The sequence below is a fragment of the Gymnoscopelus microlampas genome (assembly GCF_963454915.1).
Source record: "Gymnoscopelus microlampas genome assembly, chromosome: 13".
Classification (NCBI taxonomy): Eukaryota; Metazoa; Chordata; class Actinopteri; order Myctophiformes; family Myctophidae; genus Gymnoscopelus; species Gymnoscopelus microlampas.
Genome location: NC_139950.1, coordinates 35,684,654 through 35,701,894, shown reverse-complemented (window position 1 = coordinate 35,701,894; position 17,241 = coordinate 35,684,654). Strand labels below are relative to the sequence as shown.

Genomic DNA, 17,241 nt, shown 5'->3' with positions numbered 1-17,241 from the left:
TTGTAGTTGGAGTTATCATACTTGGTGTGGCTGGCCATTTATTCTCCTTTATCTATCCCGAGCACTTTTTCTTGAGCAGATTGCTCTTCCTCCCACTTGGTCCAAGATCAGTGTCCCAGCTTAAGCCGTCCTGACAGATGCCATGCGTTCTCTCCCTGTCCGCAGGGAGACTCAACAAGGACCAATATCCAACTAGACTTTGGAGACGGCATCAAGATCACATACTCTAATCTGAGCCGGGCGGATCACGGAATCCAACATGTCTACAGAACCACAGGGATTTACAGAGTGACGGCTCTTGCTGAAAACAGCCAGGGATCTGACAGCAGCTCAATGTTTTTACATATTACCAGTATGTGAACGAGAAGCCTCATTACTCATTCCTCGTACAGTGCATGTAGATGGAAATGCCTCTCCTTTATGGGCAACCATGCTCTCACCTGTATGAAACATATTTTTCATAGGTGTAGATGTTTAATATAGATACAAGAATATTACTGCTCATAAAAATGCATTTCAATCACCTCTGGCGACGCGATGCCGTGGTGTCACGCAATTGCATTTTCTGGGATCTCGAGGAACACATAATTCAAGACTCATAACGTAAGCGACATAAAAGAATCTTGGAAAATCAAAGATAGTGAACGTCTCCTTTGGTAGAATTAAGTCCATCCTATTTAATCACGCCATTATTGCTTTTGAACTGTTGCCATGCTGTCATTGGATTTTAGTAAAATGCCAAACCACACACATAATTTGTGCCGTACAGTATTATGCAGCAGGCAGCTGAAAGACCTTGTGAGGCTCATATCTGTCTCTTAGGCGATCTGTGTGTCTTTTTGTGGTTAATGTGATTCTCCCCTGTTTGTGTGTGTGTGTGTGTGTGTGTGTGTGTGTGTGTGTGTGTGTGTGTGTGTGTGTGTGTGTGTGTGTGTGTGTGTGTGTGTGCACGTGCGTGCGTGCGTATGTGTGTGTGTGTGTGTGTGTGCGTGTGCGTGTGCGTGTGCGTGTGTGTGTGTGCGCGCTGCCTTTCTTGCCTTAGGTCCAGTGGAGCGTGTGTATCTCTCCGCTCCTATTGTAGTCACCAGGGGGAAGGAAGCTAATCTCACTGCAGTGGTTTGGCCCGGTCACTCCAGAACACTGACCTTTTTCTGGTGGTTTGAAAACAGCTCCGAGGTGAGATGCATCCACCTCCTCCTCCTACTCTATGTTCCACACTAACTTTTTTTGTATTATTATCTTTACTGCAACTCCTTTGCATTTCTCTCCCCATCGTGCCCTTGTGGTGTGCGGTCTGAAAAAATGTTGATCGCCTGCAGTTTTCTATAGAAAATGTCGCCCACAGTTTTCTGTGTTGTGATTACATGCGTTTGCCACAATAACACCTTCCACTATACAGCATTTCCATGGCCACTCAGGTACTCTATTTATTTGTGAAAGAACACATGCTTCTCCACTCTACTCTCAATGTTTTTCTCTTTTGAAAAACAGCCCATCATAACCTTGGAGGGAAGCATCTCTTACAAGTTTCAAAAGGAGGGAACAAACAAGGTCACAGTACAAGTTGCTTCTGGAAGCACCATAATACAGGATACTAAAGTCATAAGCATTAAAGGTGAGTGGGGAAATCAGTTTTCAAAGGGCCTTTAATTGGTACCATGCATGCAAAATGAATATAGATCAAATATCGGGGGAATGTACGATACAGTACCTCCTGGTCCCTATTGCAAATGCTGCCATGTTAATGTCAACTGTGGACTTATCTAATGAGCAAATACATCATGGTATGTGAACATGATTATCTTGAGGGGCAATTAATTTTCAAGTCTGTATGCATTATCATACACAGAGGAAACCCTTTAATCTACATATTAATCAAAGCTATATATATATATATATATATATATATATATATATATATATATATATATATATATATATATATATATATATATATATATATATATATATATATGCAGCGGTGTAAAGTAACTAAGTACATGTACTCAAGTACTGTACTTAAGTACAATTTTGATGTATTTTTTCTTTACTGGAGTATTTCCAATTTTCTGTGCTTTTACTCCACTACATCTCAGAGGCAAATATTGTACTTTTACTCCACTACAATTATTTGAAAACTTAAGTTACTAGTTCCTTTGTAGAGCCCTATATACATTTCGGCCATTTGAAAATAGCCGATCTATAAGCTCACAATGGGTCGCAATGTGACGCATTGTGAGCTTGTAGATCTGCTATTTTCAAAAGATTTGTATACATTTTATACATTTGAAAACTTTGTGAAATGGGACATTCTACATAATGAGTAACTTTGGTACTTTAAGTACATTTTGATTCCAATACTTTTGTACTTTTACTCAAGTGTGTATGTGTGTATATATATATATATATATATATATATATATATATATATATATATATATATATATATATATATATATATATATATATATATATGTATATGTGTGTGTGTATATATATGTATACACACACATATGTATGTAAGAGACATTTCTAAGGGGCATCACTTTTATCTTCTCCCTAGAATTCTTCAGGTCGCTGCTGTTGTCATTTTCTCCAGCCCTTGACGAGCATAACCCTGACATTCCAGAGTGGAGGGATGACGTGGGACGTGTGGTGCGAACAGCTCTGTCACAGGTACAGTCAGTATACCTCGCTCTGGGACTGCTCTTAACCCATTAAGACCGGGAACGGATCTCAGATTCAGATTCAGATTTCTTTGTCTATTCAAAAATAGCAGACATACAAGCCCATAGCGTGGCATTCGGTGCCGCGCTATGAGCTTGTAGATCTGCAAAAAAAAACAAAATCATGAAAATGTGTGGAAATCTTTTAAAGCGAACATTTGTAAAATATTTTGTTCCAGGGACCTCCAAAAGCAAAGATTTGACAAATTTTCGCTTTTAAAAATATATATTCAAAGTTCAAAGTTCAAAAATATATATTCAAAGTTCAAAGTTCAAAACACATATACAGTATGCGTTCCTGGTCTTAATGGGTTAACAGTCAGCACCGTGTGTCAGCCTCCCTCTTGTCTATTACTATTTTATACCGTGGTTCTCTCATGTGTGTGAGCACAATACAGAATGCTGTGTTCCACAAAGTTTAAATGCAAAAGAAACGATTATTATTATTTTTTTATCTGCCCTAATGAAGATAATAAGTAAACATGTTGGGACTGCAACTTATTGTTCTTTATCGATTCATCTGTTGATACATTTTCTGATTATTGATTAATCTATGCGACTAATAAAATGATGGTAAAATAAGGTAATAAAGGTCAATATGCTCAGAAGTTGTCTGAACCCAAACGGACATCTTGAAATTGCTTATATATCCACAAAACGTTTAATTGTATAATATGCAACAAAGACAAGCATTCACATTGGTGAATTTGATAAATTGTCTGACGATCGAGAGATCGATAATATTATTAATTATTTCACCTCAAGCAGTATTATATATAAACCTGCCTTTCCATGCTGTTGCCGCATAATTTGAATTTTCTGCCCCTAAACTTCCTTACGCAATACTTTTTTGGGACAAATGTGTTTGAGATTAATCTGCTCCTGAATAGTTTATTAATAATCGCCCATACTTGATTAAATACAGGCCTGTTGTTCCTATAATGTGTTGTTGCAGGTGTCTGGCTTTCCAGAGGAGCAGCTGCTTGTGTCATTGTACCCTGGTCTCCCTACCGTTGCTGAGCTCTTCATTTTGCCCGACACACACCCATCATCTGAACACGAGAAGAGGAGCGAGGAGGATCTGGAGAGGGTAAGAGTCACAGAACTATGGTACTCAGTGCTTAAAGAATGCATGAATTGTGTGCTGGAAGGTTGCTTCAGAATATTTCACAAAGCAAGTGCTGTCATTGTTTGACTCAATATGACATGTTAATTTTTTTCAACAGATATCTGATATCTTTGTCAATGCGCTGAACCAAGGCTTGATCCAGTTTGATTTGAAAGCTGACATTCGCATTATCGTGTATATCACACAGCAGACTTTGGGTAAGTCACCATATTACTCGCCATTCTCTCTTGGATAACTTTAGCTGCTCCATTATGAATCTTGTATCAAACAGCTACTAACAAAGTCTTACATATGAGATTTATGGATTAATTTATTTCAGCGTAGTTCCTCACAGCTATTGTTTTTTTTTTTTTGCTTTATCTTGTTCGAGGTGCATAAGATAACGCAGGCATCCGTTATGATCTGACGTTCTCGCCTGCACATGCAGTGAAATAATAATGCATGAGATAGATAAGCGCATTACCTAGTGCTGATTTTAATCATAGTGTATGCCTCAACATTTGAATATCTTCCCCAGTACATCGGTTTTGTAACTGGTACGCCTAGGCTGTGAGGCATAAAGGTGTCTTTGAAATAATTCGATCGATAAGATGATTGACAAAGTAGGCATTTGGTATGCACCAAGGAAAATCGGCAGGGTCAGTGTGATATTAACATATCGCAAAAACGTGTCGATCAAGCCAGCATGGCCTTACCCTTTTCATCCTCTGACTGATCTGTCTTCATTTGTGTCTGCATACAAAGGTCTGGGTGCCTTTAAAAGGATCTGTAAAGGTCATAGCGTTGACTATAGGCTTCCTTGTAAAGGCGAGAAACATGGTTGGTGAGGAGCAACATATTGAATAATGCAACTCAGCACTTAAAAAGCCCTGACTAAGCATAAAAGGCGTGTGTTTAACATGCTAGGGAGAGGCTGGATATTGTCTGGGATTTCGGTTATCGTGATATCATGATATAGCTTAAATGTTGTATTTTCCTGGGGCTGTATTCACAAACATTAAGGCTAAAAGTAGCTGTATTAGTCCTACCTGGCAAGAGATTTTTTTTAAATGGGTGTGTCAGTCCTGAGTTTAAGAGTCATACATTTTAGGTGTAAGAGTAATTCATAAAACATTGTATCTGTAAAACCAGCTCCTACTGTACGTGTTTTTGAAACTAGAGGTTCGGGCTGCTATGCGGCCCTCACATCCTTTATAAGGGTTAGGGTTAGGGTCAGAGGTACTCCCTTAAGCCAATTTTAATAAAGGAAATAAAGAGAGAGAGAGCCCCACAAAGATAATTTGTTAGCTTCAATTTTATAATAATAACAATTTTGTCTGTTAATTTTATTTATTTATTATTAATTACTTACAATTTCTTTTTTAGCCTTTATCCTGTATGAGTACTCCTGATTGGACAAAATTGGTATCCCGACCTGGAAATGTGGTAGTGACATCACATGCTAAAGCTCGGGCTGATGTCTGTGACTTGTCTTCTGCAGGGGAAAACATCTTGTGAACGACATTTTCGGACCAAATCCCGATGCAAATTTAGAAAAGCTTCTCTTGTGTCCTTTGAACAAACACCTCTAGTGAGAATGATCAGGGTCCAACCTTGCCGCTTCATCCTCTAGTGAGGAGGAAACATCGATATGCAGTAGGAGAAACTTGGTTGCTTCCAATTGAGAGATACTGTAGATCTCTCTCTCTCTCTCTCTCTCTCTCTCTCTCTCTCTCTCTCTCTCTCTCTCTCTCTCTTTCACACATGCACATGCACATGCACATGCACATGCACATGCACATGCACATGCACATGCACATGCACACACATGGAGCAGGGCTTTATTCTTTTGCTATTGTGGTTTGAGTTGAGTTATTGAGTTCTGAGTTAAGTCTAAATTTAGCATACCCATGCAAACACAGGTGCCAACGTACACACACACACACGCACGTACAGTATGCACGCACGCACTGTACGTAGTATGCACGAACGCATGTGTGCACACACAAACATAGATGAACATATATACACACTCTTGACTTTTTTGTTTGTTTTCGTTGCCAAATTGGTTCTGGAGCAGTGAGAGCTCAGCTTATTGTTTAATAAACAATTGAACTAAAAGTTTTCCCTGCCTATCTGTTTGACTGACAGTTTCATGAATCTCTGCGATAGCACTGACTTGGAATGAAGTTAACTAGTAAACTACTTTTGCCATGTTGCTGTAGCTCAGCTTGGTTTATTTCTCTTCACTACACTTCAGTAGTCATGCGGTAAGTACTGGGAGCTGATGGTAGGTGTTGCGCTCCACTTAGCAATCCATCTCCCAGGGGTTACTTATTTAATGTAGAGTAACTGGTAGCTTAGCTCACTACACTTTCTAAGCAGCTTGCCTATTTGATTTGATTTGTTTAATTGCTTTAAGCCAACATGCAGAAGGTTAAAAAGACAATCAAGGATAATAAAACACAGAAAAGTCATTGACTTATTTCCACACTGGTCCCCTTACACAAATCAACAGATACTGACTAACATAAATACTGGAAGAGATGATGTACAAATAGTCTACAGTAATGTCCATGAACATTCAACTCAGTTGAAATCAGAAAGATGGAGAGAGATGATAAGATTCTGGGGCCTCGTTCAGACCACAGATTTGCGACGAGCCGAGTTGAAACGCCACCACTTGCATCACAATACCCCAAACTGGTTTGCAACATTATAAAATTGGACAGACCACATCAAAGCAACGAGCTGAGACCGATTGCCGTTTCCACAGCAACGGCTCATGTCACATCAACCTACTTATTTGATAAGCAAAACTCCAGTCTTTCTTCCTGGATATATTTGGATATATGGTAGATATTCTGCTTTATTTATATCACTGTATATTGTAGAATGTAGACAACCAACGAGCAATTCCAGCACAGTCCCTCCGGGCTATGAGATATAAACAGCAGATGGACCCGTCCCTCCCGGGTATGGGAACAAAAACGGATCAAAACCGTCCCTCCCGGGTATGGGAACAAAAACGGATCAAAAACAATAATGTTTGCATGAAACATCTAACAGTATTTCCCTATAAGATATCAATGTGTTTTGTGCTGTTGTATTGTTTTCCTAAGCTCTACATGTATTGTGTTGTGATGCCATTTGGGACATCAGCGATCTGACTTCTGAAAGGCATCCCTGCGTGATATGGGAACATACTGTAACAGTTAAATAAACAGGCTTGGATCAGTGGAACTAACGTAGTATACTTTAAGTTCTTATTTATTGGTATCGCAATGAAAACTCATGTTTCAAGGTTTTAACACATTCACTGCCAGGTACTATGCATCCTTTTTTTTAGCTTCTGTCAAGTTTTTTTTTCTCGATTTTTCAAACCTTTTTAAGTAGTCACAGAATATTTATCTCCAGTATGATGGATCCCCTGATGGTTGCTAATCACGGAGGGTTTCACTGTGCTACCGTGTAAAAAATAATAATGTCATCGCGACCTCCCGTTCGCTTGTTATACACCGTTGAAAATAGCACGTTTCGCCAAAAATAGTAAAACACAGGAGCCGAGATACAGAATATTTCCCAAATACTTTAACCAGGAAGTGAATGGAGCAGTAAATCTTTGGATCGCATTATCTCCTGGTTCTGTGTGAAAAACGAAATAAATGAAAATATATATTTGTTATTATTATTTTTTTATGTCGATTTACGTGATTGGCAGTGAACGGTTGCATTTGCATGAACTAGGCTTTAGGGGTTGTGTATCGCGTTTCAGTGCTCTTAGAATACAGCATTTGTTGGTACTAGAGCGCCCTGGGCATCTCAAGCTGAAAATAGTTACACTTTTGGAGAAAAGTCCTGCTCATCAATGTCATGTCGTCAGCATGCCTCTCTCTCTCTCTCTCTCTCTCCGTATGTCACATTTAGTATGTTAGTGTTAAGCAGGGGTGGTTTTAACTCAACGGCGTCTCTCTCCTGTAAACATGCATGAGCGCCATACAGTAGGTGCATGGTGTGTGTGTGTGTGTGTGTGTGTGTGTGTGTGTGTGTGTGTGTGTGTGTGTGTGTGTGTGTGTGTGTGTGTGTGTGTGTGTGTGTGTGTGTGTGTGTGTGTGTGTGTGTGTGTGTGTGTGTGTGTGTGTGTGTGTGTGTGTGTGTGTGTGTGTGTGTCTCTCTCTCTGTGTGTCTGTGTCTGGTGTGCGTACAGGCAGATGGCCAGGTGCACATTCTGTCACTCTGCTACACATACACCGGCCTTGTTATATATTATTCAATATAGATCCTTTTGGAAGGGTTTAAAGTACATCTGAAGGGGATCTGGGTTATTGCAATTTTAATCAACCCTGTGAAGAGTTCTAATCGGTTCTCTTTCATGATGTGGAGACATTGGCGCAACAGCCTCTACAGACTGTGAGCATAATAAGTGGACTGGCTTTTAATTATTCTTTGTGTATTTTGTCATTTGGTATGTGATATGGACCTTGAGTCTGAAATAAAGATTGAATTGAATGTAAGATTTATCCTCATTTGATCTCAGCTGCTTTGTGAACAGTTTTTTTAAGAGAAAACTCTTAACTAGGGGTTTATAGTGTCATGTAGAAGAATACTTTAGATATACGGTAATCTGATCCAATTCTCTGAACTCATTTGACTGGTCTAGAGGAGTGGAATAATGAATGATGAACTACGATAATCATAGCCACATTACCAAACTTTAAGTGTAAATATATTTTAAGTAACAAAGAAGAGCATTCTACACACTGTTTCAAGCTTACAAGCAGGGGCCATAACATTAAGAATGACATGCCCATTATTTTAAAGATGTACTCCTAAATCGGCCACTTAGGGGCTACTTTTAGCCTTAAGATGTTTCATGAGTACATACCCGCAGGATTTTATTAAGCAGACATCACAATCCACGAAGGAATTCCGAGGAACGTTGTCTGTTTAATGAAGTGCTGGTTGTAAGCTCGAGACAGTGCAGAGCCTTTTCTTTGTTCCATAACGGTTTATTTCTTACTCACCTGTTTCATAAGCCTTTTTAAACAAATGTGGAAAATCTATTCCTTTTCGAGGGTGTAAATATATTCAGTCAAAACATATAGCAATATTTTATTATGTCAATATCGAATTTGATCAAAATGCAAGAGCTACATAATGTGGAGAAAGAAAGTGCTCGCATCTCCCAAGTTTTGAAGAATTGCAACGTTGTTAGTAGAATAACAAGGAGTCCGATCAGTGCATGTTGTGTCAGCCGTGTATACTGTTAAAACTGTTATGGTACTGTTGCTCATGAGGAACGCTTGTCTCTGTGATTCTGTAGCACCACTGGTGGCTTCGAACCCCATCCATAGTGGCTCAGCCATGCTGATGCTCCTTTCTGTGGTGTTTGTTGGTTTGGCTGCATTCTTCATCTACAAATTCAAAAGGTATGTTCACTGAGATCAAGCAAAAGGTATATTATTCGCTTAAGTTAAAGTAAGTGTACTGTAAGTGTATTTTTTGGGGGTTAAAATGTATTCATCTTTATCTTTTGATAGTAATCGTTGCTATACTGTGTAGAGTGTTTGTTCAGTAACAGGGGTCTCCTCGTCTCTCCAGCTCTTTACAAAACAGAAAATATATTTTCAGGTGGGTTTCCAATTTCATTCAATCAGAAGAGAGTACCCATTTTTCAGCTTCAATGTTTAGTGTTCCAGTTCCAATTTTGTCTGCTCATTTCTTTCTGTCTGTATCCTGTAATGAGTTCGATCTCCTAATTGGTTAACATTGGTAGCCCAACCTGAAATGCATTTTCTTCTAATTGAAGAGCTGGAGAAACAGCGTGACCCCTGTTACTGAACAAACACTCTAGCAATGATTACTATCTGAATATAGAGCTATTTAACACTTATTTTAACAAAAAAAAGAAAAAAATCACTTGCTGCACAAACTAGCAGTGAGTGATATTATTAAATTAGCTTTTATTTTTTACGCGAACCCTAGTGACCCTATTCTGGGGGAAACATTCAGTGAAAATAGCAGATCTACAAGCTCACAACTTGTAGATCGGCTATTTTCACCGAAGATATTTGATGTTGACTGAAAAAAGGAGAGGAATAAATCTTACAATCCGTGATGTTGGTGAGAGCTTACAGTTGCATTTAGCTCTCTGCTTGGTGTTAGGAAAATCCCTTGGATCCACGTTCAGGCTGAGGACAGCCATGAGAAGGAGCCAGAGATGATGGGCTCGGTGGGACAGAATGATAACATGTCCAAGCTGAAGCTCAGTGAATTCCCCTCCCCAAAAGATCTCATGGAAAAAGACCTGGAGGCCCGGAGCAGAGGTACGTTATCTCCACACAGTTAAATCCTACACTATAGGATTTATAGTCTGCAAGGACTTGTTTAGTGCAGCTATTTTGAGACCTACAAGTTTGACAATTGAAGGCAACTTTACATGTGGCATTGTGGGGCCTCAGCCAGGGGAAGGTGCCACAGGGGAGAACGAGGGCTGCCTTGTTTTGAAACACAATGGCTTGTTATCTTAATTCCCCTGTTTATCAGAGGGGTCCACATATCGAACAATGGAGCTTTATGGTCTCCGCTGTATTTTTTATTTCTTCTTTCTTCTTCTTCTTCTTCTTTATTTCTTTAGCCTTTTCTATATCTTGCATAATATCAACAGTAATGCAGCCTATGTGCGACTTTTACACAACTGGCTACCAAATAACAGCACCACAATACAGTATAGCACATGCTTGTAGTATGCTAATTGGCTATGGCAGGTGTTGAAGAAAAAGAAAGCGCGCATCCAGGAATATACGTTTAAAACATATAAGGGAATAATTTTCCATGAACAGTGCGAGGCTAGCAGAGAATATATTACATTTTCCAAAGGAGAGTGTAATCCAATTCTATGCATAGGCTACTCGAAATGTCTACCGCAGGCTGTAAATGAATTTATTTCAAATCAGGGCAGTCTTGATATGTTAATGCCGGGTGTAAAGGAGGCCTGTCACACTGCTGGGCTCTGATACCGAGGGGAAACATGCTCATTAATTTTACACTGCCATAAACACTGTTGTTGTGTGGCATTTGGTTTACACCTTACAGTTTTATCTGCATTTGCTCTGGTGTCAGAAGGCTAATGAGGTTAGTTATACATTATAATGGAATCATTTCAGTTGTGTTGTGGTTGGAATGATGTGACATCTGAATTGAAGTTGGTGGGGACAGCAAGGTTGCTACATTTCCCCTTGTTATCAATGCAATTATTTTTTTGTGTTTAGAAAAGCCTACAGAGCTGCTGCACTCACACACTACCGAGATATTGCACTGGCATCTCAAAAATCTGTCAGGTGGAAAAGTCGAGGTTTTGTGTGTGTGTGTGTGTGTGTGTGTGTGTGTGTGTGTGTGTGTGTGTGTGTGTGTGTGTGTGTGTGTGTATGTGCGGCATTGTTTTCTAGAGCAGTGGTTCTCAACCTTTTCTGGATCAGGGTACTGTCACGATCCGTGTCATGTCCCGTCTCCCTGTCAAGTATTGTGTCTTCCTTGTTTCTTAGTTTTAGTCAAGGTTTTACTTTACATTTGTGTGCCTACCTTTATTTAGAAGTGTCCTAGAGTTTCCTGTCTTTCCTATAGTAGCTGTTGCCTGTCTTGTGGTCTCACAACAAGACATTAACCACAATTACCCATTGTGTTCACCTGTGTTTAGTTATCCCTGTTAGTGTTCTAGCTAGCCTGTCCCTGTGTTGATTGTCAGTTGTTTCACCTCATCTGTGTCCTGTTAGTCCTTGTGTCTATTTAACCCATTCAATCCAGGAACGCATCTGTGTCATTTTAGATTTCTTTGGCTATTCAAAAATAGCAGATATGCAAGCTCATATGAGCTTGTATAGCTGCTATTTTTGAATATATATATATATATACTTTAAAGCGAACATTTGTAATGCAAAAATCTTTGCTTCTGGGGGTCCCTGGAACAAAACATTTTGAGATGGGGGTCCACGGCCAAATACATATCTAAAAATGTTTTCTAAATGTTGCTATATCATTGGTGCTCCAACTTTTCCATGTCAAGGACCCTCAAAATAATGTATTTGGCCGTGGACCCCCATCTCAAAATGTGTTGTTCCAAACACCCCCAGAATAAATGTCTGCTTCAAAACATATATTCAAAGATTCACACACATTTTTCACGATTCTTCAAAAATGTGCAGATCTACATTACAAGCTCATAGCGTGGCTATGTTTTGAATTGCCAAAGAAATCTGAAAATGACACAGATGCCCGGTCTGAATGGATTAAACTGTGCTGTGTATTCAGTTCTTTGCCAGTTTGTCATCGTACGTGGCAGTGAACTCAGTTGTACTGTTCCTAGTTTGTTCTCCCAGTGTACACAGGTATTTAAAGTTTCCTTGTATAGAGTTCTGTTCCTGGTTTCCCCATGTTGGTTTTCTAAACCATTGGTTCTCAAAGTGGGGTCCGAGGACCCCCAGGGGTACTTGAGAGGGTTCCAGGGGGTCCCCAGCTAAATGATGGACAGGGACTTGGTGCAGGGGATTTGGTGCCCAAATGCGGAAGTAGAGCGTTCTTCCGGGTGCTTCAAGCGCCAGTGAGCAACTTTCATTGAGATGAATAGCTGGGGGCGGGGAAGTAGATATATTATAACTCTATGATTGTGAGTTGTGAAGCAACTGCAAGCACCTAACACAGGGCCCACTTGAAAATCTCAAAAGTGTTTGCGGCCCACCCATCATGTGGTTCCGGCTTGGATCAATGGAACTGACATACATCAAAATAAATAAATAAGAATATTGTGGAAAAGTTCATTTTCTTCTGTAATATATAACTCAATATAATATGAGCTGTATGCCATAATCGTCAAGATTAAAACAAAAAAAAGTTTGAAATATTTAACTTTATGCGCAAATGAATCTAGAATAAATTAAAGTTGAACTTTTTGAATTATATTAAGGAAGATATTCCACAATATTATTATTATTTTTAGATGGATCTGAAGTATACAGGTTATCACAGGTATCACATTGAAAAGTCTTTTATATTTTTACATTATATTAATGCTATATTATCATTACATTTTTTTGTGTTTGGCCAATTATTTGGGCGCCCGCTCGCAATACCCTCGCGGCCCACCACTTGGTCCCCGGCCCACAGGTTGAGAACCATTGTTCTAGAGGCGATGTTTTAGGCCCTGCAGGTGGACTGTGTTTGACAAAAAGTAGCATTGCAGTGTTCCTGACATAGACGTGTGGCCCGCCGGCCTTTTTTCTGGTCACTCAGCACTTTGGCCATTCTTCATTTCCCAGCCTTGCCCACCTTATCCCGACCTTGCTGATCTGAAACAAATAAACTGCTTTTGGGTTTGCCTTCAAAACTTGTTTATTCACACAGGGCAGAGCTGTAGCCGTGCACAGTGGAAATCTTCAGAGTTCATTTAACTGTGACTGTGAGAGTGTACAAGCGTAACCAAATGGATCCATAAGGGTCCATTTGGTTGCAGAGGTACGAATGGATAAATTAACACTAAGGATTTCAACTGTGCAGCAGAAGTAGTACACAAAAATGAACAGATTTTCGGTGTGTAATATATATTGTCACTGTCGGGGTGGAAACCTGGTATGTCCAAAACGATTACTTTTCAGGAAATTAAAAAAGAAGGAGAAAAGAAACTGTGTTCCAATGGATCCAGTTAATTAGGAGATTTCGACACACGCTCTTGTTAATGATTTTCATTAGTCAAACCGGCAGACAGATGTAACGGGTGACTAATAGCATCGATTTATGGGGGGAAAATATGGAGATAGGAGGTTTCCACCTGACAGTGATGATTATGCTAATTCAAAGGAGATGACTTTATTTAGTTTATCGCATTATGTGTTTGCATTACCCTGCAGGAGGAATTGGAAGAAGTATGGAGAGAGTGATTACAAGGGAGTTTCCCAACTGTACTAATGTCTGAGACATGCACTGTGTTGCAGAGGACAGTAAGTACAGACTATGGTGTTCAAATTGTGCTCAAAATGGTTTGCTTTGCTGGCATTGTTTAATTAACGCTGATAGCTGCTATACCATTCAAAGTCATGTTTTTCATTTACTCACCTATGATAGACTTTGTGTATTTTAAAATGATTTGTAAAAAAAACATGTAAATATACAGAATACATCCATAATCAGGAAACGTGATACCTGTGGGTGCTTGGATGCACAGTTGATGGAGATGTGTTAGAGATAGCATGGCGATGGAACAATGCATTCAAATAAGAATGTTTCTCAGATGCTGTTGTGAAATGTATACATGTATTAGGCAAAACTTTTAAGGCATACACAGTGAAATTGTGAGTGTTCATTTAACTCTGGGCGTAAAAATCCCCCTGTCAGAGATAAATTAACACTCAGACTTTCACAGTGTGTGGTTCTAGATGAAGACTTAAAGGTGGTAATAAGTGATGTATTTTTGTTCGAACAGGTTAAATAGCCCTAATATTCTCATAGTAATGATTGCTATAGTGTTTGTTCAGTAACAGGGGTCTCTCTGTCTCTCCAGCTCTTAAATACATTTTCAGGTTGGGATACCAATTTCATCCAATCAGGAGAGAGAACTCATACAGCATTATATAGGATCAAATTGAAAGTGACGAAACGAAACAGAAAGCTGACAAAAGTGGAACTGGAACACTATTAAATGTAAGCTGATAGTGTAAATGGGTTCTCTCTACTGATTGGGTGAAATTGGCAACCCACCTGAAATGTTCTTTTTTAGTAAAGAGCTGGAGAGACAAGGAGCTTCCTGTACTGAACGAAGACTCTGATTACTATCAGAATATAGAGCTTTAACCATTTAACAAAAACCTTTTAGTTTTAACCATAAATATCACTTACAGCACCTTTAAGCCTAATTTTCCTCCATAGCATGCGATGTGTTGTGAGCTTCAAAATTTGTTCTTGTAGGCAAGCAACGCCATTGTGCCATGGAGTATGAATTAAGCATTAAGGATACTGAAATGTACTGTACATACGATAGAAGATGAAATATAAATCTGTACAGTCCACGTTATTTTAATGCAAGACCAATCCACTGAACAGTCCGAAAATATGTTTCCATAACATTTCACTATAATGTATAGTAGTATTATCCACTTGAACCACAGCATCCATATTCTGTGGGGGAACCAAAAATATCCGATCTACAAGCGCACAATACATTGCACTGTGAGCTTGTAGATCGGCATTTTTTTGGCATTTGGTGTAGGTGGAAAAAGGCTGCCCAACTACAGTTGTAACTCAAGTCCGTTTTACTAAGACTAGAGGGTTTATAGTGGTTATGTCCACCTTTTGTAGAGCAGCATGCCACAAGTCACCATCAGTAGCCTAACATAATCTTTCGGTAAGCGAGTATTTATCATGGTGATTTTAAAGTTTATTCAACAAATGAAGTAAATAAACATTATGTCTTATAGTCTAGTTGTGCCGTTGGTAGAAATTGAGCATGATCTATCTATGACATTGTTAATTTTCTATTAGCTTTATGAAAGCTTTTGTTTGAATCACATTTCTTACTGTGGAAAAAAAAATGCCATTTTCAAATTGTTCCAAATAAATGTATTTTTTTATGGAAGTACATCTCTCTGCCATACACATGCCTACATTATGTACCTATGGGAATATGCATTAGTCTCTTACTCTGTCGAGCAAGTTGTTGTCTGTCATCACAGATTTAAACTTTATGAACTTTATGAACTCACCTCTCTATAAAGCCTAATTTATAATTTGCCATACGAAGCATCACTGGCTGAAAATAACAGATTTTCAACATAAACGTATAGTTGAAAATATAGTTGAGATCGAAGAAAAGGCTATTTTCTGTGGGAGACACTGAGCTATGAAGAAGTATAAATTAGGCTTCATCCATAACTGCAGCAAGTCCTTTCTGAAACACACTAACCTTTTATCTGCCATGCAAGTATCACTCCTGACCTTGGCTATTACAGTAGCAGTGGCCCCTATAACAAATTGTTGCTGTCGGGTGGAAACCTTGTATGTCCAAGACCGTTCCTTTCCTTTGTAAGCTTGTTAGATGTGCTATTTTCACTACTTCTGTGCGACACTTTTGTATGATGATTGATGAAGTAGTGCATTCATTTTAGAAAAAAACATAAAAAAGTTCAAATATGGAGATATGAGGTTTCTGCCTGATGAAAATTATATTGAGGAAATTGCTGTTAGAAGCTGAACTTTTTCTCAAATCAGATGAATGTGTTTGCTACTTAACCACTTAATCGTGTTATACTTCATCTCATGACATTTTTGGACTGTTAGGAAACTTTTCACTAACAGTATGTTGACATACCCAAAATGAGGACAGCAGGTTTAAAGTGGTTCAACTTCAACATAATCTAAGGCACTCAACTCAACAGCTCAAAGCACAGCACTTACACAATATTATGTTACAACTGGACAGCGAACAAGCTCTCGCTCCTAAATTAACATCATTCACCCAGTGATCAGAACATTCCATTACTCTAAAATGATTAACAGTCCACTACAATGGCCGTGCCCACACAAAGCATTTTTGTATTATTATTATTTTTGACACGGCCCCTAACACAACACACCATCAAGTCTGCAACAGGTTCTCTCTCTCGCCAATGCTGACAGCTGGCTGGACAAAGCCAGCCAATAGCAAAATAACAAACCAATAGCTAAACGCAGCATGCAATATAAAACACACCTGTGTGATAGGCTATACTGACGTTAAAAAACATCATAAAGAAATGTTCCTATTTAATAATCTCTCTGATGTTACGCCAGGGGGCGTGGTTTTGATGTCAGGACTTGGGCCTTCAGGACTGGATTGTTGATAATGATTTGGACATTGTTTAAATGGTGCATGTCCAATAGCCTATAACAACATCCAGTAAAAGGGAATATAACATTGAACTAGCAGAACCGAACTGTTTACATCTTGCTGTCCCATTTCAAAGCTTACTTTTCCTTCCCTTACACTTTACTTATCACTCACTCATACAGGTACAAGCAGCGAAATGTTGATGGGATATGTTCCACAATGACTATGCTAAGTACACATCAATACAATATTACAAGATAATAATAATAATAAAAATACTGAATGTAATGAAATAAAAATGAAATTAATAAAAGTATAGATAGTATATAAAAAGACTAACTTTAACCCCTTCCAAAACCATGTCTAACCTTAAACCTACATGTACCAAAACCATGCTTAACCTTAAGCCCACCAAAACCATGGTTAAATTTCACCTCACCAAAACCAAGTCCTACCTTAAGCCCACCAAAACCATGTCTAACCTTAAGCCCACCAAAACCATGCCTAAACGTAATCCCACCAAAACCATGCTTAAATTTAACACCACATTCTCATAC

The 17,241-nt window shown here is 38.9% G+C and overlaps 1 protein-coding gene across 1 annotated transcript in view; it reads left to right on the top strand.

Moving 5' to 3' along the window:
* The window catches only part of sorcs3b (sortilin related VPS10 domain containing receptor 3b), a gene marked incomplete at its 5' end in the record, with an annotated part of 53,052 nt that extends 39,217 nt beyond the window's left edge, over positions 1–13,835 (top strand). Inside the window, 9 exons of the mRNA XM_084076101.1 lie at positions 166–352; positions 1,043–1,176; positions 1,492–1,615; positions 2,564–2,676; positions 3,682–3,816; positions 3,953–4,052; positions 9,158–9,263; positions 10,000–10,160; positions 13,734–13,835. Coding sequence (XP_083932227.1) covers positions 166–352; positions 1,043–1,176; positions 1,492–1,615; positions 2,564–2,676; positions 3,682–3,816; positions 3,953–4,052; positions 9,158–9,263; positions 10,000–10,160; positions 13,734–13,798 — 1,125 coding nt within the window. The 3' untranslated portion in view covers positions 13,799–13,835. The remainder of the gene's footprint in view (positions 1–165; positions 353–1,042; positions 1,177–1,491; positions 1,616–2,563; positions 2,677–3,681; positions 3,817–3,952; positions 4,053–9,157; positions 9,264–9,999; positions 10,161–13,733) is intronic.
* Positions 13,836–17,241: the final 3,406 nt, after the last annotated feature.